The sequence below is a fragment of the Mytilus trossulus genome, chromosome 5 (assembly GCF_036588685.1).
Source record: "Mytilus trossulus isolate FHL-02 chromosome 5, PNRI_Mtr1.1.1.hap1, whole genome shotgun sequence".
Classification (NCBI taxonomy): Eukaryota; Metazoa; Mollusca; class Bivalvia; order Mytilida; family Mytilidae; genus Mytilus; species Mytilus trossulus.
The window spans coordinates 84,717,032-84,744,515 of NC_086377.1; the positions used below are offsets into that span (position 1 = coordinate 84,717,032).

Genomic DNA, 27,484 nt, shown 5'->3' on the forward strand with positions numbered 1-27,484 from the left:
TATTGAATGACGTAAAGATTCCGCAAACCTGACTGTACTATGACGTCATAAATAAAACTCAACAAAAATGAATTGTCAACCGGTCACATAAAACTGGAATCCACTTGTGATCACTTGTATTACGTTTCACTCAAACTGACGAACTTAGTGAAGTAGTCAGCCGAGAACCAGCATATTATCCTAAAAAGGTCAGCTAGTGACTATACATAAAAATATGATAAGAAATGATTATACGGTCAATGCAATTTGACTGCACAAATATCACAGCTGCAGTGTATACAAACAATATTGTAATGATCTACAAACTGACCCCCCCCCCTTTTTTATTACAAGAGGTTGTGTAAGTTATTTACTTTGCACATTACTTATACCAACGTAACATATGTTACAGTTAATGGTATAGTTTCATTTACATAAATATTTGGTATATGATATTGGTAAATGTAAGCACATGTGGAGGAGTCAACACACATTTTGTGTACGAAGTGGGACGTCTGGTTTTAGAGGATTTCTTTCGTTCAAGCACATAACAGCTGTTTCAGAGGTTATACGTCGGTTGGACTTCTTCTAGTTTTACTTTTAGCATGCTAACATTTCATTTTTATTTCAAATTGGTATTATCGGTCAATGTTTACAAACTCCCGATGTACTAAATTCCATAGAGGATGTGTATTCGAAAGTTGAATTTGCGCATGAGCGTACTTGGATGAAAATAGAAGGAAACTTTCAGAGGCTCGATATGGGTAAATTTATCCGGATTCTATATTTGGTAATAGTTTTCAATGAAATAAAGTTTATTTGAGGTTTATTTAACGAAAGCTGTATTATATTGGTAGTAAAAAGAAGTAACACGGTGTTGGGATGAAAATACGAGATTCTAGTCGTTACCTAAGAGATGGCGAATTTCGCGCCACTCTTAGCTGTAACTATGGGGACACCATAGGGACAGCTAAATTTTAGCAATTGCTATAGATCATATAAAAACAAGAGCGTTTGGCTTATTCAGGGTTCTGGGATTCGACAATCAAAGAGGATAGGACATACGGGAAAAATTACAGAATTCACAAAAAGAAAAGGTACAGAGAAAATGTATTTTATTTAATGACTTTAATATAAAAAACATATATATTTTATAGCTTATTTAAGCTTTAAAATTACTTTACTGAGGTGATTCTCACAATTTATTACAAATTTCAAGAAGAAACAAGCTATTCAGGACGAAAATATAAATTTCTACTTGAACATTAAAGTGACTGAAGTGAGTTCTAGTCGGACATAATTCCGAAAAGAGAACATTTGCGTACATATATTTATTCATATACGGGGCTAATCTCGATATATTGATTTGATATAAGGCTCGAATATTTGGTACAAGGCTCGAATATTTGGTACAAGGCAGACTAACCCGTTTAAAAAGATTAGCTCATGAAGCCGTCAAAGTAAAGAAAAAGACAACTAAAGAACAAATTAACTTTATTGTAACGTATGAAATCCTGTCATAAAAATAGCATTAGAAGTCAAATAAATCATATATTGTATACATGTATTACATTATTTCTCGATTTGATTAACGTATTTTCCTAATTCCATGAACCACATCCTTTTTTATTAGTAGAGTTAAATGTGTCACGTACACGCTACCCAAACCCGTGACATATAAAGTGGTGGCAGCGGTGGGATATAGCTTCGTTTATTAAACTTGCGAGTTATTTCGTGAGATCGAACTATACAGCCTGATTAATAAAATTTAGTGAACTGTACTGTAATAAATTTTCAAGCGATTTTGAAATTTTTAACGTTTTTGATTCAAAAACTTTTGGGAGTAAAATCGTTAGTTTACGTGTACGTGATTTTTTCAAGTTAATTTGAAAAAAACCGACTCGGTTTTGAAAAAAAGATATAAAGACATTCTATTGTTAAACGTGCATAAATTACGAAAACATGGGAAGACGAAAGGCAGCAAGGTCACAAAAAGACAAAGATAAAGATTACATTTCAGAAATGGAGATGTGTGAACCACAAGACGAGGATTATGATGATGAAGAAATCAATCAACATACGGCAAACATCATGAAAAGAAGTAATGAGGGTCATGAAGAAAATGCCGATAGAATGAAAACCGGCAACTTAAAGATCTTCACAGCAAGTTCGGACAACGCTATTTTTAGACGTGAAATATCAACACCTATAAACGGAACTGTCATGACAGCACAAGAGGAATTAGGCAACAGTTCAAGAGCGTCAGGAGGTCTCCAAACTATCGAAGAAGAATCTGGATGTATGGACCAACACAGTACTGAGAGGCTCAAGACAAGAACACCTTTAGAAGCAGAGGGTCAACAATTATTACATGAGAGATTTGTAAGTAGATGTAATGAAGATATCCGGGCTAGACCATTAATGAATGCACACAGTCACATGGAAGGAAATGACAGACAAAGAGAACACAACGGACCTGATAATGACATTTTTAGGAGACCAGAAAGATATATAGAAAACATGCATTACCAGAACACAAGATTTCAAGATTTTCAAGATTGCTCAGGCCAAGGAGATCGTGTTTCCAACAGGGAAACAAACAGACAAAGAAGTCCAGAATTCAGGACAGCAAACCAACACAGACAAGAGAACGTGTATGCTGCACCAAGGCAAGAAGTAAGACATAATGGAATTACAGGTTTTCAAGACTACTACATACCAAGACCTACTGAGTACAGACCTTTATCACAACAGCCATCTTTGGTGACAGATAGACAGACACACACAAGAAGTGACAGGACAGTAAATAATTCAAATCCGAAGTTACCTGCATTTAATGGAAAGGACGACTGGAAAGTTTGGATAAACAGATTTGAGGCAATAGCAAGAAGGAGGAGCTGGACAGATGAAGAGAAGCTTGATGAGCTACTGCCTAGAATTCAAGGAGAAGCAGGAGATTTTGTATTCACACAACTACCAACAGGAGTGTTAGAAAGATACACTGAACTAGTAAGAGAAATAAGCTACAGATATAGAGTAATTGAAAATGAAAAATCATTTAAAGCTAGATTTGCAAGCAGAAATCAGAAACCTGGAGAAAAGGCAGAGGAATATGCTGCTGAGTTAAAAAGATTGCACTACAAAGCTTATCCAAATAGAGATAGACAACAAAGAAAAGAAGACCTGCTTGAGAGGTTCATGAGGGGTATATTAGATGAAGAGGTTAGATTTTTTGTGAATTATGTGAAGAAACCAGACGATATAGACGAAGCTGTATATTTAGTTGTTGAGTGCTTGTGTGAGAGAAGATCAAGTAAATTTAAAGAGCCATATGAGAGAAGAATGCAGAAAAATATAAGGAGAGCTAGCCCACTTTATGAGTGTAGTGATAGTGAAACAGAGATTGAAGAAGAGGAAGAAGAAACATGTGATACAGCATATAGGCTAAAGCGAGCACAAAATCAGAAACAAAATGGACCTAATTCTACAAGTACAGAAGAGATTGACCATAAGAATAAAGAAATTAAAAATTCAGAGACTAGTAACCAAAACGACAATCAGAATAAAGAAGTGATTCAACAGTTGCTGGATAGGATAAAAGTACTGGAAACACAAATACAGGGAGTGGACAGTAAATCAGAGCCAAGAAAGCCAATTGTCTGTTATAATTGTAATCAGCCTGGCCATATTAGTAGGAATTGCCTAGCTCCAAGATCCAATTTTAACAGAAATGCAAATAATTACAGCAGGCAAAGCCAAGGACAAAACAGAAATTCTTTAAACTACATGGGGCAACCCCAGATGGCCAACAGGGAGCCCTTTTCAAGCAAGGCCAGCGACAACCAGTAGACACAAAACAATATGAAGGGAACTTATTAAAGAAAATTCCAGAATATCATGGTGCATATATTAAAAGAAAAGCCGATAGTATATACTGTTGATACTGGAGCATCAAGAACAGTTTTATCAACTAAAATATTCAACCAGTTGAATACAGGCAATAAGTTCACTCTTTCTAAATCTTCAAGTTTAGCAGGTGCAGGGGGGACACCAATAAAAGAATTGGGAAAAGCTACTTTTTCTTTAAAACTAGGAGCACTAGAGCTTGAGAAAGAGCTAGTTATAGCAGAAATTGAAGACGAATGTTTACTTGGGATGCATATTTTACAGAATGATCCTAGTGGACCAGCCGACGTTATACTGAGTAGGGGTATCATTATACTTAGAGGTGTAGAAATACCTGTAATACAGGTAGGAGTAGACAGAGCTAGGAGGGTAATTTCAGCTGACCACTATGAAATTACAGGTTATACAGAGGCTGTTATTGATATTTACATTGAAAGAAGGGAAGAAGATGATAATAATGTGAATACAGAATTTTTTATTGAGCCTTTTATTTGAGGAAAGGTACTCACTGCAAATGGCAGCTACATTAGTTGACATAAAAGATATATGGTAACCAATCAAATCCGTGTAATGAATCCTTATCCAACATCTGCCTCCATCAATCAGGATGCAATACTGGCATATGCAGAAAGACAAGAAGGAGAAACAAGATTTTTTGCAATTGAAGATTTTCAGTCCAACATGCATGAAGCAGATAACAATGCTATTAGAAGAATACAGTTTCTGGTACCCAAAGTGGAGAAAGATTTTGAACCAACTGTCAAAGTTATTAATAAAGATGAAGAAATAGAAAGAAAAATACCATTTCACTTACAAGAATTGTATAGAAAATCAACAAAAGAAAAACCTTTTCAAGAAAAGATACAAGTTGGGGAAGTTTTGATCAAGTTTCAAGAATGTTTTTCAAAGAATGATAGTGATATTGGACTTACTAGTTTAACAGAACATACAATTGACACAGGCGATGCAGTTCCTATTAAACAGCATCCAAGAAGAGTCCCACTAGCATATGCAGAGGCAGAAAAAGAAGCTATTATTGAACTACAGAAAAAGGGAATAATAAGAGAGTCTTCATCACCATGGGCCAGTCCTATTGTACTTGTAAAGAAGAAAAATGGAAAGATGAGACCATGCATTGATTTTCGCAGGGTAAATTTAGTGACACGAAATGTTTCAGCGTTTCCGTTACCGAGAATAACTGACTGTATAAATGCAGTAGCTGGATCAACCTTTTTCAGTTCTTTAGACTTGACAAGTTCGTATTATCAAATACCAGTTAAAAAACAAGATATACAAAAGACAGCATTTTGCACTAAATATGGACATTTTGAATTTTTAACCATGCCAATGGGACTAAATGGGAGTGCAGCAACATTTCAAAGAACTATGGAACTGATACTACAAGGATTACAGTGGACAACAGCAATAATCTATATAGATGATATTGTGGTCTTTGGCACCACACTAGAAGAACATTTAAACAGACTGACAGAAGTTTTAAAAAGAATAATAGATGCAAATCTTAAACTACAACCAGAGAAATGTGAACTGTTACAAAAAACTATAACGTTCCTTGGACACCAAGTATCAGCAGAAGGGGTGAAACCATGCCATCAGAATATTGCTAAGATCCTGCAATGGCCAACACCGTTCAATATCAAACAGGTGAAGCACATATTAGGTATGGGATCTTTCTACAGAAGATTTGTAAAGAACTATGCGGATATAGTCAGACCTATGACTGATCTTACAAAAAAGGGGAAGAAATTTGTGTGGACAGATCAGTGCGAGACAGCATTTCATAGAATAAAACAGGAGTTAACAGGAGCAAATATAATGGGTCATCCTAACAATGCAGATGAATTCATACTTGATGTTGATGCATCTGGAACCGGAATAGGAGCAGTTTTACAGCAGGTACAAGAAGGAAGAGAAAGAGTAATAGCATACGCTAGTCGTTCTTTAAACCGAGCTGAAAGAAATTACTGTATAACACAACAAGAATTATTGGCTGTGAGATATTTTGTTGATTACTTCAGACAGTATCTTTTAGGGAGAAAGTTTAAGATAAGAAGCGACCATCAGGCCTTAATCTGGTTATTCCGACTTAAGGAACCAAGAGGAAGAATAGCACGTTGGATTGAGGTACTATCAGCATACAATTTTTCAATTGAGTATCGAGCTGGTAAGAAAATGGGTCATGCAGATGCACTTAGCCGCTGTGATAATCCACATGACTGTGAGTGTCCAAATATAGATACACAAGAACCATTGAAATGTGGTCCATGCAAAAAGTGCCAAAAAAGAGCAGAATAAATGATTTTAGAAACACCTGACAAAAGACAAGAAACACCAAACCTAATAGTGGAAGGGGAGATAAGCCAGGATAAAGATATTGGTAAAAAGGCAGAATCAAGGGAAGTAATCAATGGTGATGGACAAGAATTAATAGCAGAGGGTAAACATATGATGCAGAACAGTGCAAGAGGCGTGCAAACTCGAAATCAGGTACAAAAGAATATAAGAGATACAACTGACTCAAAAACAGCTAAGACCAACATAGAAAATTGGCCAACAGTTTGTAATACAACATTAGCAAAGGCTCAACAGGAGGACCAGTACTTCAAACCTATCTACGAAGGTCTGAAAGCTGACAAAAGACCGACAAAAGAAGAAATGGTGATATCAAGCCCTGAAACTAGACATTATTGGATAATATGGGATACTCTTTGTCTCATAAATGATGTGATTATCAGAAAATTTTCAAAAATGGATAGAACAGGGGACTATTATCAGTGTTTGGTACCAAAGCAGTTAAGAAAGAATATTATATTCCAGGCTCATGATTGCATCCTCTCAGGTCATCTTAGAAGTAAGAGAACAGCCCAAAAACTACTACAGAAGTACTATTGGTATAATTTAAAAGAAGAAGTAAACAATTATATTATGCGATGTGACATATGTTAAGCAAATAAATTTCCACAAAAGAAACCAAAGGCACCATTAGGGTCGCTGTTGACTGGAGCACCACTTGACTGCCTAGCAACTGACATATTAGGGCCATTACCAACAACTCCAAGAAACAACAAGTATGTTCTTGTTGTAACCGATCATTTTACAAAATTGGTGGAGATCTTTCCTGTTCCTAATCAAAATGCGGAGACATGTGCATCAGTTATATTAAATGAGGTAATCGCACGTTTTGGATCACCTCTTTCAATTCACAGTGATCAAGGAAGGAATTATGAAAGTAACATTTTCAAGGAACTCTGCAGAATGCTTGAAGTCAGGAAAACTAGGACAAGTTCGAAAAACCCAAAAGGCAATGCAGTAGCAGAAAGGTTCAACAAAACACTAGTGAGGATGATAAAAGCATATCTAAGGGGACAACAAGAGAACTGGGATCTCAACTTAGGTTGCCTCGCATCTGCTTATAGATCAACAGTCCACGCTTCTACTGGAATGACTCCAAATTTGCTTATGCTAGGACGAGAAGTCAGGATCCCAGCAGAATTAGCATATGGAAGTACGACCAAATATATTCCACAGGACATCACCTCATATGGGGAATATGTAGATTACCTTAAGGAACATATGCAAATTGCACATGATGTGGCTAGAAAACATCTAGGGTCTGAAGCAAGAAGACATAAAGAAATTTATGACTTCAAAATATCTGTGTACAAGTATGAACAAGGTGATTTAGTATGGTACCTGAATGAAAATAGGATCAAAGGTGTAGCTCCTAAGTTAGAAAAGACATATAGTGGCCCATATATCATCAAAAGAAAGATGAGTGAGTTAAACTTTGTTCTACAGTTGACAAGAGATGGAACAGAAAAGTTAATTCACCACAACAAGTTAAAACCTTACAAGGGAGATAATCCACCAAAATGGCTACTAACAGTGAAGAGAAAACTAAAGAATCAATAAACATATTTAATAAAATTTTAAATATTTGTGTGGAATAGAAAATGTATATATATGTATATCTGAATTATACTGGTTGGCAGTTTATATTTGGATTTAATGTGTTTGAAATAGTTGTGCATGTTATTATGTAATAATTATTGTTCTATTTATTAAAATTATAAAAGGTTTTACTTTTGCAAAAGTTATATGTTTGTTTTATTGGAAGTTGAGGAAATAAAGGTTCAACATATGTTGTTTTTACTGATGTTAAAAATAAAAGACATGGATTTTCACGAAGACAGTAAAATAACTGGTCCCTTTTAACTGTTGACCTAAAAGTTATGCTACCGTTAATAGTTTTGAGTATAAATAATAGGAAAATTATTCAAGATAAATTGAATGCTGATTTCTGAATCACTAAAGTGAAATTTAGTTACCGGTTATTGATGAGTGAAAATAGTTCAGAGGGGCTATTAATTATTTTTGTTTTTGGTTGCTGTGAGGGACCTGGATGTTAATTCCCACTTGCCCAAACAAAACCATGTGTTGAAGATGCTTTTATGAGTTATAGACGGAGTTATAGGATTTTGATTTGTGATTATGTTTTATGGTTGCTGTGAGGGACCTGGATGTTAATTCCCACTTGCCCAAACAACACCATGCGTTGAAGATGTTTTATATGAGTTATAGACGGAGTTTTATAGAAGCTCAAGTTATTTTATTTTTGGTTACTGTGAGGGACCTGGATGTTAATTCCCACTTGCCCAAACAAAACCATGTGTTGAGATGTTTAGTGATAATAATGTTTTATATCAGTGTTAAAAAGTAAGAAGAGATATTCTTACAGTGAATATTTTGCGAATTTAGTTAACGGTAATCGTAATTTGAATATTGTAAAGGACTTGGATGTTAATTCCCATTTGCCTGAGCGTCAAGAGTACCCAAATGATAGGGGTGAATGAAAATGAGGAACTTTTGTCATTCAGAGATCAGACCCAATTTCAGAGCTCAGACCCAATTTCTCAGAGATCAAACCCAAATTTAGAGATCAGTCCTAGTTTCAAAAGTTTTTATCTGGTTCCCAGTTGTATGTAGCAGTATAAGGAATAAATCACACCAAAATCTAATGTGGCACTTTGTATATATATTTTAAAAGTTGTTAGTGTATTAGAAAAAAAGGGAATTTTACTTAATCATGTTAATGTAAACCTATTATGTTTTTCAGATGGCTTCAAATATCTTAAATGCAAAGGCACCTGTTTCAAAGAGGGGGAATGCGTATGAGTGCGTAAGGTGCCAGACTACCAAGCCAGTGATCAACTCTTACAAATACGTCGTCAATCATATCAGAAAACAACACTTGCTGGCCACACAGTGTCCATATTGGTGCACCCTGTGTGATTACAGGTGTGACACACAGGAAGAATTAGCGAAGCATGTTGATACATATCCTGTACACAAGAAGATAGTGGGTATCCAAAAAACATCAGGAGTTACCATCAACCCTGACAGTTTCTTTGGACACAATGACATGCCTTATTTTATATCCAGTGATGACATTGTGGCCTTCAGCAAAGACAAAAGCCAGGAGCATTACAGCCAAAAAAGAAAGGAAAATGGAAGGACAGTGGCGCGTACTGTGGAGGAGTGCCTTAAAGTGCCAGAAGCAAATACTCTGAGTCAGCAGATACTGGCAGTTCTGCCATATTCTGAGGAAAGGGATGAGATGGGAGAATATGATGCTGTTACAGTTGCTTCAGGTGATTTGGACAATACTGAGGTGGTGCATGTGACTACAGTTGTTGAAACACCAAGAGTAGATTCCGACAATTCTTCAACAACATCATCTTCAACCTCATCCAAATCTACGTCCAAAGAGGAAATGGACAAGCAAATGCAAAACTTAACTTCCCAACTGAATAAGAACTTGAAAGAAGCATCGAAATTTATTAACAAGAGTTTCAAACTAGGGGAAGAAAATGTGAAGCAATTAACCTCAATGGTCGGGGAACAAACCAAGGCTTTTAATAAAATGGCTAATGAACTAAAAGGGTTAAACCAATGGTTAAGAGATAACAATGGAAAAAAAACTGCAGATAAAGACAACAGAGAAACTAGAGAAAATAGGGATAATATGGATAATAGGGACAATCATAGAGACAGCAGAGAATACCGAGATTATAGAGACAGAATAAATCATCCATATAGATAGATAAATACTCAAACAGTATATAGTCAGTGATTTTACTTCAATTGTGACAAGTTGTTTGATGACAGTGACATTTTCCGCATCATATATATATATAAATGAAGTCAACAGTTTTAATGTTTTATGTCTTTATTTGAATTTGAAGTTCGGAGGACCTCACTTAAAACAGAGGGTATTGTAATGATCTACAAACTGACCCCCCCCCCCCCCCCCCCCTTTTTTATTACAAGAGGTTGTGTAAGTTATTTACTTTGCACATTACTTATACCAACGTAACATATGTTACAGTTAATGGTATAGTTTTATTTACATAAATATTTGGTATATGATATTGGTAAATGTAAGCACATGTGGAGGAGTCAACATACATTTTGTGTACGAAGTGGGACGTCTGGTTTTAGAGGATTTCTTTCGTTCAAGCACATAACAGCTGTTTCAGAGGTTATACGTCGGTTGGACTTCTTCTAGTTTTACTTTTAGCATGCTAACATTTCATTTTTATTTCAAATTGGTATTATCGGTCAATGTTTACAAACTCCCGATGTACTAAATTCCATAGAGGATGTGTATTCGAAAGTTGAATTTGCGCATGTGCGTACTTGGATGAAAATAGAAGGAAACTTTCAGAGGCTCGATATGGGTAAATTTATCCGGATTCTATATTTGGTAATAGTTTTCAATGAAATAAAGTTTATTTGAGGTTTATTTAACGAAAGCTGTATTATATTGGTAGTAAAAAGAAGTAACACGGTGTTGGGATGAAAATACGAGATTCTAGTCGTTACCTAAGAGATGGCGAATTTCGCGCCACTCTTAGCTGTAACTATGGGGACACCATAGGGACAGCTAAATTTTAGCAATTGCTATAGATCATATAAAAACAAGAGCGTTTGGCTTATTCAGGGTTCTGGGATTCGACAATCAAAGAGGATAGGACATACGGGAAAAATTACAGAATTCACAAAAAGAAAAGGTACAGAGAAAATTTATTTTATTTAATGACTTTAATATAAAAAACATATATATGTTATAGCTTATTTAAGCTTTAAAATTACTTTACTGAGGTGATTCTCACAATTTATTACAAATTTCAAGAAGAAACAAGCTATTCAGGACGAAAATATAAATTTCTACTTGAACATTAAAGTGACTGAAGTGAGTTCTAGTCGGACATAATTCCGAAAAGAGAACATTTGCGTACATATATTTATTCATATACGGGGTTAATCTCGATATATTGATTTGATATAAGGCTCGAATATTTGGTACAAGGCTCGAATATTTGGTACAAGGCAGACTAACCCGTTTAAAAAGATTAGCTCATGAAGCCGTCAAAGTAAAGAAAAAGACAACTAAAGAACAAATTAACTTTATTGTAACGTATGAAATCCTGTCATAAAAATAGCATTAGAAGTCAAATAAATCATATATTGTATACATGTATTACATTATTTCTCGATTTGATTAACGTATTTTCCTAATCCCATGAACCACATCCTTTTTTATTAGTAGAGTTAAATGTGTCACGTACACGCTACCCAAACCCGTGACAATATACACCCAAGTAGAAATTCCATATGATACTTAATTATAATAAACTCATTGAGGTGGAACATTCGGTGGAATTAAACAATTATATCATGCTTACAAGGGGTATTTGCCAAAAATACCGGTTTCGAGGTAATCAAATTTCCCGCGCCTATCGGCTCTGGAAATTTGTACCTCTCAACTGGTATTTTTGGCAAATACCCCTTGTAAGCATGATATATTTGTATAAAACTCAATGTCACTTAAACTAATTATTTAAGAGATTGTGCAGGTGAAAGATACTGAAAGAAATTCAACAGAATCATTTTCATGAGATTTATATTTGGAAGGGACCCAATGGCAATTTGAAAAGTAAAAATAAATATCACTTAATATTTCATTTTCGGAAGTATCGTTCTTGATTCGCAAACGGTTGAAAAAAAACTCTAAAAATTTTACTGAGAAAATAAAAAAAAATTACTAAAAAACTAAACAATTCATACTATACAATACAATGTGTGTTCGTTCCAATTAAGCTTCCCGGGGGGAAGTTACAAAGATACAGACACTAATACAGGACAATTAAAGGATTGTTTATCTTAGTAAAATCTTAACATATCAGTCAAAATGTATCTTCGTATACATCTACCAAATGTAAAATAAGAGAGCTTTATCATATTGAATTTGACCTTATTAATGTTGGAGTTATTTATCACTGATTTTTTTTATATGTCTTCGGTTTAACTTTTTCTAATCAACTTAAAATTAAATCTATATATGTAAAATTAAAAAAGTTTGTTGGCTGCTTATTTCACTTCAACAATAATGTGTAATTCATAAATAAATAGATAGCTTATAAAACATAACATGGTAAAGTAATCCCCACTTTAACACTTTTATTTTATTACACCAGTTCTAATGATGCAAAGTTGAAACAACTTAATTGATGTTTTATTTCAGGGTCGTGGTTATCTGTCTTAATTTTACGGGGGTGAGATGTCAAACAAAGACATATCTGCGCAAGTCTGATATAGGTTCTGAGAGCGTACTCCGGGGGAGGGTCTAAAACGCGGAAGTGGAAAACGCGGGAGTGAAAAATGGGTGTATTATTACTTATATCTCTGAAACCGCTTAAGCTAAATCGATAAATAAAACTGATTTTGAAAGCTATTTCAATAGTCTATTAGATAAAATTAAAAAAATATATATTTGAAAATGCTTTTTAACCGAAAAGTTGACCGGAAGTCATTCTTAGTGTGACTCTGGCAACACATTTTTGAACATTAAAACTTAAATTCACGAAAAAGCATATAACCCGGTCAAAGTCTGTAAATTGATTCTTGAAGACATTTAAATGACAAATAATATGATATAAAGGAAAAAATTAATATATTTCTATAAAAGGGCAAAATGTTGACCGGAAGTCCACCTTGTACACAAATGTTGAAGTGAAATTTCCAACTTTGAATGAAAATTCACAAAAATATAAAAAGCCCGGTCAAAGTCTGTAAATTGATTCTTAAAGATATTTAAATGACAAATAATATGATAAAAAGAAAAAAAGAAATATATTACTATAAAAGAGCAAAAAGTTGACCGGAAGTCATCCTTGTATATAAATGATGATGTCAAATTTTTAACTTTGAACTAAAATTCACAAAAAAATAAAACGCCCGGTCAAAATCAAGTACATGATTCTGAAAGACAATTTAATAACATATAATATGGTATAAAGAAAAATATAAATACATTACGTAAAAAGGGTAAAAAGTTGACCGGAAGTCACCCTTGTATATAAATGATATAGTAAAATTTTCCACTGTGAACTAAAATTCATAAAAACATAAAAAGCACGGTATAAATCTTGAGAATTATTCTGAAAGACAATTCAATTACAAACAATATGATATAAACAAATATGAATAAGTTCATCCAAACTAATTAAACCTTGCCCGGAAGCCTATCTTGTGTATAAATAAGGAGTTCGGAATTTCATCTTCAAACTTATAAAAAAATACATAAATCGAACTGAATCTATGATAGAATATCGAAAAAAATTAGAGATTGATATTTAATACATACATTAATTTCAAATTTTACAGAAAAATAATCATAAATAATCATAAATAAATAAAATATTTAACCCTTTAACCTTTTCGATATCCCGAAAATCAATTCCCGATTGACACGTGCCAAATAACATATCAACTGATTAAACAATCATAATCTTTTTTTATTTCAATGATTAACAATTGTTTTGAAAATATTTATGCTTAATATTTATAATTTTTAGAATATATAAGTATATTGTGTCAAATGTAGAATTACAATTTTATTTACATTTCCTGTAATAGCTCGTAAGTGCATAACGAAAATGCGCCTGTCCTCACACAATCTATGCATTGAAACTCGACGTTTTTATGGAATAAGTAAAAACAGTGGAATGTGTTTTATGTGAGATATAAATGTATAGTTGAGAATGAATTTCATTTTATTTTACAATGTACAAATTATGGTGATATACGTAAGAAGTTTATCAAGAAATGTAATTGGACTAGACCGTCAACTTATAAATAAATACATTTACTTTCTGTTGAAAACACTAAGGAACACTGGAGTCGACGCACCCGTAGTTTACGAACATTTCAATAGATATATACCTCCGGCAATACAAAATCACTCTTGTAAATGGTTAACTGAAAAATATCCTGGCATGTTTGATCGTTATTTTGAGTAACAAGCTAGAGTTCTGAAAGTATGTATGCCGTTTTAAAAAGAGAAACTAATTGGAAAGAGCTACCAGTAGATTTGGGCTGGCTTTGTTTTTTGTGACATATTTTTTTTTATCATTATGAAATATACGTTGACGTTCTGTAAGTCATTTAAGAAGTACTTGAATACTTAAAAAAACGATAAGCCACTTTTTCAGTCTAATTCTTTCCAATCTTGGATACTGATCCTTAAGGCAATCTTAATTCACAGGAAATTATAAAACAAACAAACTCTGATGAAAACACTAATCAGGCCTTATTAGATAATAATGAGGTAGTAGTTAATCAACAACCTGTCAAATTACCCGACAATTAATTCAGATTGCAGTCAACAAAGTTTTGCACGGTTTATTGTTGACAATACCCCGAGATTGAATAAAGGATGTAAACTTAATGAATTTATTACATTAAAAAAGATAGTGTTTTATAGAGGTACTTGATAAGTATTAGTTTGAAAGTTATTGTGACACAGTAATAGAAAAAAAACAATTAACGGGAACAACTCTAGTATTTTTCCGGACAATGTCAAACTTGAAGTGAAGTACTGTTAAACTAACCCTTCCAGCTGCTAAAACGGCAGACTGTCCATTGACTGACAACGATTGATCGTTTGCCAAGTATTTACGACAGAGCGGCTATGTTTTCCAGTTGCAAAGGGAAAACTACTTTCTTTCTGCCGTAAATAAACGGAAGGACACCGTTTATAGGAGACTTGTTGATAAATACAAAACGGTCGAGGAAGCACTACTTGAAAGAATAAAATATCATAAAAGCTGTTATAAAAGCTTTTACAAGTAAACAATATTTGTCCATATTTGCAGACAATAATTTAACAGGACAATCTACATCTTCCTGTACAAAAATACCCTTGTGCAAAGATGAAACTCAGTCTACCATATTGACACGATCTAGATTGCCTGAGATAAATCGGATGGTTTGCATATTTTGTAAATACAAGAAAATTGCAAGATAAAAAAATACGCAAGATATCATCGGCCGAAAGAATCCAATGCATTATGCGTACTGCAAAAAATATATCCGACAGTGAAATGGTTTTGAAAATAAGATCAGAGATGTTTGCTCTAAATGCTTTATACCACTCAGCTTGCATCACAAAATATTTGTTGAGAAATCCAGTTAAGTTTGAAATTGAAGAACCTTTAAAGTCAGAGCATGAAAGTGTTGAATTTGAAAAGCAGCTTATATGGGCCCATTCAACGCTCTAATATAAAGACGTTTTCAGATATGAACAAAAAAAAACAAAGTTAAAATGCAGATCAGGTGAGACAGTTCAAAGTAACATCAACCCAGAGCTCATATTTCGTCGTGCCCTAGCACTGACGAAATGCAGAGATGATGCTACCGTTGAAAAATTGCTCTCTTTCCCTATTGGACCCATACCCACTTCTCTTTTTCATGTCGATGGAACGATGCGAAAATGTGTTAAATCTGATCTTGCACATGAGCTTGAACGCGAAATATGTCCATCTTTTAATCTTCCAGCATTTGACCCATCACTCACGGTTGTGATTAAGATAGCATGGCTATTATTCAATCGTTGGATGTGAAAAGGTTTTCTAGTTTTGGTGATTTGCTTAATTTCTATTTAAAGCAGCTGTCAACTCTCTTTCAGTCGGCATCAACAATTGTAGATGTGTTTGATAGGACTGGTCTGACATACCAGACTCTATCAAATCGACTGAAAGGGAACGTCGGTCTGAAGCAGCTGGTGGACACAGGGTCTATCATGTAAATGAAGGAAGCAGTATCCCCGACTGGAAAACATTTCTGGCAAACAAAAGAAATAAACAAGCTTTGGTCTGCTTCATTGGGGTATTTATTTCAAAATCTTATTATGCAAGTAACACACTGCCTGTCGGACAAACATTATTTCTGGCAGGCACTTTCCCAAATCCAGAAATCGTAAAAAAAATAACTAACGATCAAATAACTGACTGTACCAGCTTATTTAGCACACAAGAGGAAGCCGACAGAAGACTAGTTTTACATGCCCTTCATGCTGACGAACACTTTAAGATGTGTAATGTAAGAGGGAGAACGATTGATAAATGTTCTGACACTGATGTTTTAGTTCTCGCTGTGCATTACTTCCCTCGGATGCTTAATACGGATATGGCTATTCATGGGTGCTGTCACTAGCGGTAAGGATGGTAGGCAATACATCCCAGTGCATGAGCTGTGAAGTTCCCTTACAAACATTACCCGTGAAATACTACCAGCAGATCATGCTCTTACTGGTTGTGACACCACATCAAGTCTTTTTGGCATTGGGAAAAAGTCTGTGTTTAAGCTTTTAAAGTCGTCATCTGCAGAACTGGCGGGTCTATCACAGCTAGGTAACTCAGATATTGATACCTCCATCTGTGTTGCCAGAAAACTTGTATCTAAGTTGTATGATACAAAAGGCAAACATAAGTCAAGTCATCATGATTTGAACAAGTTACGTGTTAGACTTGCAACTAGCAAATAAAATTGAGAATGGAAATGGGGAATGTGTCAAAGAGACAACAACCCGACCAAATAAAAAAACAACAGCAGAAGGTCACCAACAAGTCTTCAATGTAGCGAGAAATTCCCGCAACCGGAGGTGTCCTTCAGCTGGCACCTAAACAAATATATACTAGTTCAGTGATAATGAACGCCATACCAATTTCCAAATTGTACACAAGAAACTAAAATTAAAATAATACAAGACTAACAAAGGCCAGAGGCTCCTGACTTGGGACAGGCGCAAAAATGCGGCGGGTTTAAATATGTGTGTGAGATCTCAACCCTCCCCCTATACCTCTAACCAATGTAGAAAAGTAAATGCATAACAATACGCACATTAAAATTCAGTTCAAGAGAAGTTCGAGTCTGATGTCAGAAGATGTAACCAAAGAAAATAAACAAAATGATAATAATACATGAATAACAACAGACTACTAGCAGTTAACTGACATGCCAGCTCCAGACTTCAATTAAAATGACTGAAAGATTATGATTTCATCATATATATGAACATCAGGCACAAGACTGCTCTCTCGTTCGCCTTCCACCAAGCGAATTTTCATTTAAACAACATGTTCTAAGAGCCAGCATTCAAACAAAGATATGGATGACATCACATCAGGCAAAGCCGCCAATAGGTTCACCCTATGAATACGGTTGGAAAAAAAGTTGCAATGGTCCAACCCCAATTCTGTTCACTGGATTTATGTCATCAGACTTTCTTCAGGATTTAATTTGTTCTTGCAATGGAAAAAAAATTGCAGTAGAGAATGTGTTTGTGTTGAATAATACCTTTGTTGTACAGAACTATGTCCTTGCCAGGGAAGCGATCTCTGTTGTAATATATTGACAAGCCAACAGAGCCCTGACGATGACGAAGAAGAGGAAGTTCTTCAGACTTGATTTAAATTCTAAAAAATGAGTTTTAATGTAAATAAATCGCGAGATGAAATGTCGCATTTTGTATAATTTTGTTTTTTTTTAACATTGTGTTCCAAGAGATGGACATGAACAATTTTAAGATTAAAACGCAACTTTGGTGTACCCTAAAATTATTTTACAAATAGAAAAATATAAACAGAAATTAAAAAAATAACCTGCCAGGCGGTCTCCGACCTTGACGTGGTTGGTTGGCTTTACACAAACAGGAGGCCCTCTTTATAGTTGAAGCGACAAAGACGTCTACTTTTGACACCATTGTATTTAGATAATTATCTCACTTTTATACTTGTATCTTTGAAGAAACATCATTATTGTGCACGCTAGAACAAACATTGCAACATAAAATAGTATTTTTAATGCCAAATTCATTCGTATTTGTTCATATCTTGCCAAAAGAATCGTATTCTGATATCAGAGTAGAAACGTCAAAATGACGTCAATTACCGTTCTTGCATACAGCGTATGTAATTTTTAATCGGACAAACAACATTATTTTGTTGTATAAAGTAAAATAAAATATATTTCGTAACCCTGCTGATTCAAATTAATTCATAAATCTAAAATGATGTGATTTTCGATAATTTTCGCGTCTGACCTTTGACCCGGATTTAAAAAAATGTGCACCATATTTCACTTTTACGACCGGGTGAAATGCATTCTATACATTTTCCCCTTTCCAAAGATATATAATTTAGCCGTGTGTTAGATAGGTGCATTAAAAATATTTTTTAGGTCTGAATGTCACTCGCCTATTAGATGAAATGGAAACTAAAAGAAACAAAAACTTTATCAGATCAAATATTTCAATGGAATACATGAAATATCAGTAATGTTAAGTATGTTGATACTTTTGAAATTTAATAAAATAAGATAAAATAAAATAAGCAAGTTATTTTTTTGCACGAAGATTAAGATTCTTTTTATATTTAGTATTAGTCATTATTTTTTTTCGATAAAAGAGGGTCAATATTTTAATTATTTCTATTCAGGTCAAGTTTTTTGCAATTTTCATTTGATATATATATTTTTTTTATATCATATTATTTTCCATTTAATTGACTTTTAGAATCATGTTCTTGATTTTGACCGTGCTTTTTCTGTTTTTATGAATTTTAGTTCACAGTGGAAAATTTTACTATATCATTTATATACAAGGGTGACTTCCGGTCAATTTTTGTCCCCTTTTACGTAATGTATTTATATTTTTCTTTATACCATATTATATATTATTAAATTGTCTTTCAGAATCATGTTATTGATTTTGACCGGGCGTTTTATTTTTTTGTGAATTTTAGTTCAAAGTTAAAAATTTGACTTTATCATTTATATACAAGGATGACTTCCGGTCAACTTTTTGCCCTTTTATAGTGATATATTTTTTTTTTTCTTTATATCATATTATTTGTCATTTAAATGTCTTTAAGAATCAATTTACAGACTTTGACCGGTCTTTTTATATTTTTGTGAATTTTCATTCAAAGTTGGAAATTTCATTTCATCATTTGTGTACAAGGGGGACTTCCGGTCAACTTTTTGCCCTTTTATAGAAATATATTATTTTTTTCCTTTATATCATATTATTTGTCATTTAAATGTCTTCAAGAATCAATTTACAGACTTTGACCGGGTTATATGCTTTTTCGTGAATTTAAGTTTTAATGTTCAAAAATGTGTTGCCAGAGTCACACTAAGAATGACTTCCGGTCAACTTTTCGGTAAAAAAGCATTTTTAAATATATATTTTTGAATTTTTTCTAATAGACTATGAAAATAGCTTCCAAATTCAGTTTTATTTATCGATTTAGCTTAAGCGGTTGCAGAGATATTAGTAATAATACACCCATTTTTCACTTCCGCGTTTTCCACTTCCGCGTTTTAGACCCTCCCGTACTCCGGTTCTGCACAAGTAATGGTTCTGAGGAAGTGCACCGCTGCCGTACCCTGATCAAAAATGTGACAAACATCAGCGCCGCCTGGTGTCTAAAAACTCTTACTCTTTTCAAATGCACTTTTTAACTTACAAATTTGTTTCCATTATAATTTTACCTTGAAGAAAATAAAATCACTTAGTTAAATGATTAATTAAACATTTCTTCTTTACTTGTTCAGAACATTTCGTCTTAATGCGAGGAAGAAGAGATATGGAAACCCGGAAATATTTCCATCGACCTGCTGACCCGTGTCAAAAATGTCAAAAATATTTTTAAAATGAGCTAAAATAGTATGTCATTTCTTCACATAAGTCAAATATAACAGAAATATTTAAAACTTACCCTTAAAAGCCCTCGAAATGACGTCTTCTTGGTGAAAAAGAATTGTTTGCAGTTTGTCGATAGCAGCAACGCGGAGGTTTTGTCAAAACGAGACACTGAATATCGAGATTGGGACAAGTCGGACCAAGAAAACTCGGACCACTTTTAAAGAAACTCGGATTAGATTGAAAGACAAATCGGACCAGGTTGAAACAATGAATGGACCCATTTAAAACGGTTGATTCAATGGGAAAAAGGGGATAGAGGACGTAAGACCCCCCTCTGTTTGATCGCCAAAAATAATAAATAATTTTTCACGCTATAAGTATATGTATATACGTACTGGTAAATGCCTCCGTTATCCGAAGAACCCCTCGAAAGCTGCGAGGGTACAGTGGCATCCATGTACACTCCCTATCAGGAATAATGGAGATGTGTCAAAAAGTAGATTTATACGACAATTATTTTTACAAGGACAATCAATCCCCACCCAACACAACGTGAGTGCTAGGCCACCGGGAAGTCTGTTATTATGGTGGAGGAAGCCGAAGAATTCTAGTCAAATCGGCACCCGGTATAGTCAATTCGACACCCGATGTAGTCATTTCGGCACCCATGTTGAATATATGTTAATATATATTTTTTTTCAGTATTTTAAATGCCTATTTAACCTGGTGCCGGTTTGACTTTTTCTATAGGTGCCGATTTGACTTGTACCCGAAGCCGAAGAACTCGCGGAGAAAACCACCGGGCCACTCGGTGGAAACAGACAAACCAGAGAGATATCAGAAGATTGATCTCCAGGTCAAAGTAGGGGACAACTTTGACCAACCGAGGCCCCCAAAGTATCCATTCTAGTTTAAACTCCGGTCTGGGTACCAGAGATGAGTGTGAGAGGGTGAAAATTATCCTTCTGATGTACTGATATTTTTAGCACCCCGAGTGAGAATCGAACTCGGGACCGTCAGCACTGTAGCCATCGGTCTTAACCGTAACAGAGGGGGGCAGGAACTTTTTAGGAACGTCGGGAACAGGTGTTTTTAAGCTCGGGATTTCGGGATTGATCCTTCCGGGATCCGGGAATTCTTTTTTCGAATTTCGGGATGTCGGGATTTGAATTTATTTAAATTCGGGACCTCGGTATTTCATGTTTTTAAGCCCGGGATTCCCCCTCATAACACCACGAGCTCACATAAAAATATATAAATGTTTAGTAAAAAAACGTCAAACATTTTTTCAATTTTCAATAGTTTGATGTACGCTCATTGCTCATTGGAACTCATACCACAGTGAGGGTCTGGAATGGGGGGAGGAGGATGTCGTAGAACAATTAACTGATTCAACTCAGTGACACATGTAAATTCAGAAAGTTGATTAGCAATGTTTTTTGTAGAATAGTATATTTGTTTTCTACAAGTTCAACTTGTATGCGAAAACAGTCATGTACGTGCACTTAATTTTCCTGTTGGCTTTATTTTAAGAAAACAATAATTGACGTGTTCCCTTGGGAATGCAGGAATTTTCACTTCCGCACACAAAAGTCTTAACTTGATTAACACTTTCTGATATGTCAAATCCTCTGTTTGCTAAGAATTTATCTCATGTTAAAAGTTTCGTTAACATTCGACAATTTTCAGTTATTTTCTTTTTACTAGATCGTCCAACCGTTAGACAGACGGTATATAAGAGGGTGTGGATGGGGTATATACAGAATAGAGAATAATGGGCATAAAATAAAGAATAGAGTAAAATGGGCAAAAAAGAGAATAGAGAATAATGCGGAGCTAAAATATAATGAATAACTGCAAAATTTCAAGAATTGGGTAAAAATATACTGATTTCAGAAAAGAACAATGTTCCGTCAGAATACAGTTATCAAGTTATTACAGAATAGCCATTATTTTTAAAGATAAAGAATAACGAGCGAAAAAAAATTAAAGAATACAGAAATGAACATGGACCCTAATCAACCGTTGACCAACATATACTGACACATATAAACAAATCAAAAGCTTCACAGTTACTTGACCAGGTCTCAACACGGGCAAGTAAATTCTAAGGTCTCTATAAAAACAGTAAAAAACAATAGTCACAAAACTAGGAAACTGTCCATGTCACAGAAATATGTAACTTTACCCTGACACAGAAATATGTAACTTTACCCTGTCACAGAAATATGTTACTTTACCCTGTCACAGAAATATGTTACTTTACCCTGTCACAGAAATATGTTACTTTACCCTGTCACAGAAATGTGTTACTTTACCCTGACACAGAAATTTGTAACTTTACCCTGACACAGAAATATGTAACTTTACCCTGTCACAGAAATATGTAACTTTACCCTGACACAGAAATGTGTAACTTTACCCTGACACAGAAATATGTAACTTTACCCTGACACAGAAATATGTAACTTTACCCTGTCACAGAAATATGTATCTTTACCCTGTCACAGAAATATGTAACTTTACCCTGACACAGAAATATGTAACTTTACCCTGTCACAGAAATATGTAACTTTACCCTGACACAGAAATATGTAACTTTACCCTGTCACAGAAATATGTAACTTAACGCTGACACAGAAATATGTAACTTTACCCTGACACAGAAATGTGTAACTTTACCCTGACACAGAAATGTGTAACTTTACCCTGTCACAGAAATATGTAACTTTACCCTGACACAGAAATATGTAACTTTACCCTGTCAAAGAAATATGTAACTTTACCCTGACACAGAAATGTGTAACTTTACCCTGTCACAGAAATATGTAACTTTACCCTGACACAGAAATATGTAACTTTATCCTAACACAGATATATGTAACTTTACCCTGACACAGAAATATGTAACTTTACCCTGACACAGAAATATGTAACTTTACCCTGTCAAAGAAATATGTAACTTTACCCTGACACAGAAATGTGTAACTTTACCCTGTCACAGAAATATGTAACTTTACCCTGACACAGAAATATGTAACTTTATCCTAACACAGATATATGTAACTTTACCCTGACACAGAAATATGTAACTTTACCCTGTCACAGAAATGTGTAACTTAACGCTGACACAGAAATATGTAACTTTACCCTGACACAGAAATATGTAACTTTACCCTGACACAGAAATATGTAACTTTACCCTGACACAGAAATATGTAACTTTACCCTGACACAGAAATGTGTAACTTTACCCTGACACAGAAATGTGTAACTTTGCCCTGTCACAGAAATATGTAACTTTACCCTGACACAGAAATATGTAACTTTACCCTGTCACAGAAATATGTAACTTTACCCTGACACAGAAATGTGTAACTTTACCCTGTCACAGAAATATGTAACTTTACCCTGACACAGAAATATGTAACTTTACCCTAACACAGATATATGTAACTTTACCCTGACACAGAAATATGTAACTTTACCCTGACACAGAAATTTGTAAATACACATGTTCAAAAACATATGTAACATCTGTCACGGTAGGATAAACTGTAAATTTACCATGTCACAGAAATATGCAACTTTCCGCTGTCACTGACATCATTTTGTAAATGCACCTTGTCACAAACATAGGTAGCTACTCTGTAAACAAAACTGTAAATTTGCCCGGTCACAGAAATATGTAACTAATTAAATGTACTCCGTCACTGAAATATATAACTCAATCCTGTCACTGAAATTTCCGAATGCACCATGTCACAAACATATGTACGTGTAGCTACTTTGTAAAACAAGTTGTTCTCTTTAAAAAAAAAAAGCAATACATGAACCTAATACCGCTGACGGCTGGGTCACCAAAAGATTGTTGCTGATTTTTTATTTGCCTTTGAAATGAAATAAATGACTGTGATTAGAAGAAGTCAATTGAGAGTGAATATTTACATCTACTATTTGAATATACATTTTAAAGCTAGACTATTTTATTAAGTACTTCGGAATGTACATAATTTTCCAGATGATAACCCTTTTGCAAATCCAAATTTCTACAAACCGGATGACTTATGCAAATTGCACAAACCAATCGCAATATAAATGTATGCACTCAGTTTGCTTTATAATCTGGAATTCTGCATGCATTTACTTTATCTATCATATCTTTATATTTTATTTCCTGCATGGACTTTCATGTTCTCAACTCGTTATTGAAGTTGTCTGTACTCATGGATATGTTAATTGTATAGATAAATTTTAAGTCCAATGTACATGTGCAATGAAACCTGTGGCATGTAACTGATTGGGACATCTTATAAAGAGACTTTTTTGGTCTAATAAATTAAGTAAGTAATTATGACCGTGCATGCAAGTCACAGGTCAATCTCTGACAGCCGTGTCCTAAATATAGATAAGAAAAACGAAAATGCGCATTCACGAGTGAAATTAGTATAATTTATTTTTTTGAGAACTCAAACCGATAGTGTGCGTTTGAAATGCGATCTATAATGTGAATGAATCAAGACGGGAAGGATAGTTGGGCAACACAGGGAATACAATTTTAAAAACTGTACCATAGTACACATATATATGTAGATGTTATAAGGTAATACTATTAAAACAAACAAACAAAAATAGGGTTGAAATTTAAAAATAAACATACATTCTTGTCTGTAATTTTTTTCCGAAAATTTTGAATATATATACATGTAGTATCAATAAACACAAGCGTCAAGTATTAAAGGACGGACATTTTATTAATCAAATGAATCTATTTTTAAATTCTACCATTCCACTATACGAACAGATTACTATACAAAAGATCAGCAAAGACTTATAAATCCATACTTAAACAGTACAAAATAATAGCAATCGGAGATCAGACGGAGATCGACGGAATATAACGACTGACATTTTTCGGGTTAGTACTTTTTTAAATTTTGTTATGATTATTGTATATTATTATTGGGACTATCATACTATTGTCACGTTTTTTTGTGAGCTGCAAGATTTAAAATCTTTGTGAATTAAAAACACATAAGTATTTTTATTCACGACCGTTTAAAATTTAAATATTGAATTAGTTTATCTTACTTTCCATTTTATGGATATATTACAATACAATAAAATAACAATTACTTATCAAACCTTTCTAAAACGATAGAAAATAGAAACATAGAAACATAAATATTATTGTTCATCAACATTTGTTTTGTATGATGCAAGGATTTATTTAGATTTAATTATTATGCCTGTTTCATTTACACATGAATATTTAAAAATACTAAAGCAGAGTATCTTGTCATATAAATAATTATTTCTTAATTGCAACTCTGAAAATATTCTGACTTCAATTTAATATTTAGTTTCTACAGAAACATAGATACATGTACAGTATATATTTTGTACATATTTCTTTGATTTCTAATGAATTAATAAAATTGAATACTTTTGATAATAATATTATCTTTCTGTTTTCCGATCTAATATAATACACATTTAAACCAGCCGAATGTTTTCTCCTTAGTCTATAATGAAAATGCACATGTGGTTAAATCTTCAGATATAATTAGTTTACATGTTATCATGACAATGCATAATACTGACACGTTATAATTGACCTAGATACACACAGTACACAGGGGTCGTTTTAAAACAAATATAATTGTGTTGTCATAATACTTGTTTAGAAACTTTCACATCAAAGCGCTTATAAACATACACATTATTCTAAACACAGTAAAAAAGGTTCTTGTATGAATACAATTTATTCGCTGCCACCTAGCCTTATTGTTTACTTTCCAATTTACTTTGATTTTGTAATGTCAAGTGGCAGCCTAGCCACAGAGGGAACCTTCAAAGACGTAGATAACTACCTGTATAAATGATCGAAAACTTTCGAGACGTTCCGAGAATTTTATTCCGACTTCCGGCCGAGAGATATCGAGTGGCCCATTGACACATCCAAAACTCGCCAATATATAAGCGTGAATCCCTTAGGGTTCACACACAAAACTTGTACATTAACCCTGTATTTGAACCCTCCCTTTTTCCATGCCTAAAAAATGACAAGCCCCCCCCCCCCCCCCCTTATTTTCCTCCCCCCTTTTCAGGTTACAAATGACCAGTCCCTTAGTAAGTATTTGCAAAAAATTGTTTACTCATAATCAATACGGTATTGGTCTTCGGACTAGTAGTTGGAAAATATTGGTGAAAGGTTGGTGCAGACTGTGACCACATGACATTTTCTTTCTCGTTTTTTCACATGAAGACATTTGTCTCAGCCTCTCGATACATGTTTACCTTTAGATATATGGATGCTAGAGATTAAAAGGTTTGTACAGATGAAGACATTTGCCAGCCTCTCTAAACATGTTTAACTTCAGATATATAGATACTAAAGATTCAAAGGTGTGTACACATGAAGACATGTGTCAGCCTCTCGATACATGTTTAACTTTAGAGATATGGATGCTACATATTTAAAGGTGTGTACAGATGAAAACATTTGTCAGCCTCCAGATACATGTTTAACGATAGAGTTATGGATGCTAGAGATTAGAAGGTGTGTGCAGATGAAAACATTTGTCAGCCTCTTGATAGGTGTTTAACTTTAGAGATATGGATGCTAGAGATTAAAAGGTGTGAACAGATGAAGACATTTGTCAGCCTCTCGACACATGTTTAACTTTAGAGATATGGATGCTAGAGATTAATAGGTGTGTGCAGATGCAAGTATAAGACTGTGTGTAAAATAAATTACAATGTACTTAACAACTTGTAAATTAGGGAAAACGTACATGATGTATGGTGTAAGTAATATACCCTATGAAAAACAATTGGAAACACTTACACACGGCTGTACATACCATGAATGTACCTAAATGTGTGTGCATTAAATTAGGAGAATGGATTTACAACCTGGACAAACACATACTTGCTGATATAGGCAATTCATTAGGTTACAGCGTTCACATAAAAAAAGAAATGGAAACACATATCAGTACTGGTGATGTGTATATACCTGTTGGTGACCTTCTGCTGTTGTCTGCTCTATGGTCGGGTTGTTGTCTCTTTGACACATTCCCCATTTCCATTCTCAATTTCATATAGTAAATTTGGGGACAGTGATCATTTAGAGAAAGATGAGGAAACACATACTTGTGGTCAATCGTATGCCGGTACTAAAGATAAATATGGTCAAGCCAGAGAGAAAAGATATGTTAAAGAACACATTAAACACATACCATGCAGTAATAACATAGATAATTATGATTTATATGGAAGATGAGGTTTTGAGGAAGAAGACATTACAGGAACACATTGGAACACATACTTTTGTTAAGAGTGATATACTTGTATATGATGAAGTGTTTTGACAAGAACGTAACCATGATAACTACGAGGACCACACGAAAGAATAAAACAGCAGTTATCAATCTAATCAATAGAACATATACATCCCATCTAAGGACAAGTTTAGAAATGATGTACATATTATAACAGGTAAAACATCTAATCAAAGGAACA

General features: G+C 34.1%; 1 protein-coding gene across 1 annotated transcript; it reads left to right on the forward strand.

Annotated features, from left to right (window-relative positions):
- Window positions 1-1,018: 1,018 nt before the first annotated feature.
- On the forward strand, window positions 1,019-10,021 carry LOC134717511 (uncharacterized). Its single transcript, XM_063580009.1, has 2 exons — window positions 1,019-1,076; window positions 9,023-10,021. Exon 2 carries the CDS (start codon window positions 9,023-9,025, stop codon window positions 10,007-10,009), a length of 987 nt encoding a protein of 328 aa, XP_063436079.1. The 5' UTR covers window positions 1,019-1,076; the 3' UTR covers window positions 10,010-10,021.
- The last annotated feature ends 17,463 nt before the right edge of the window (window positions 10,022-27,484 follow it).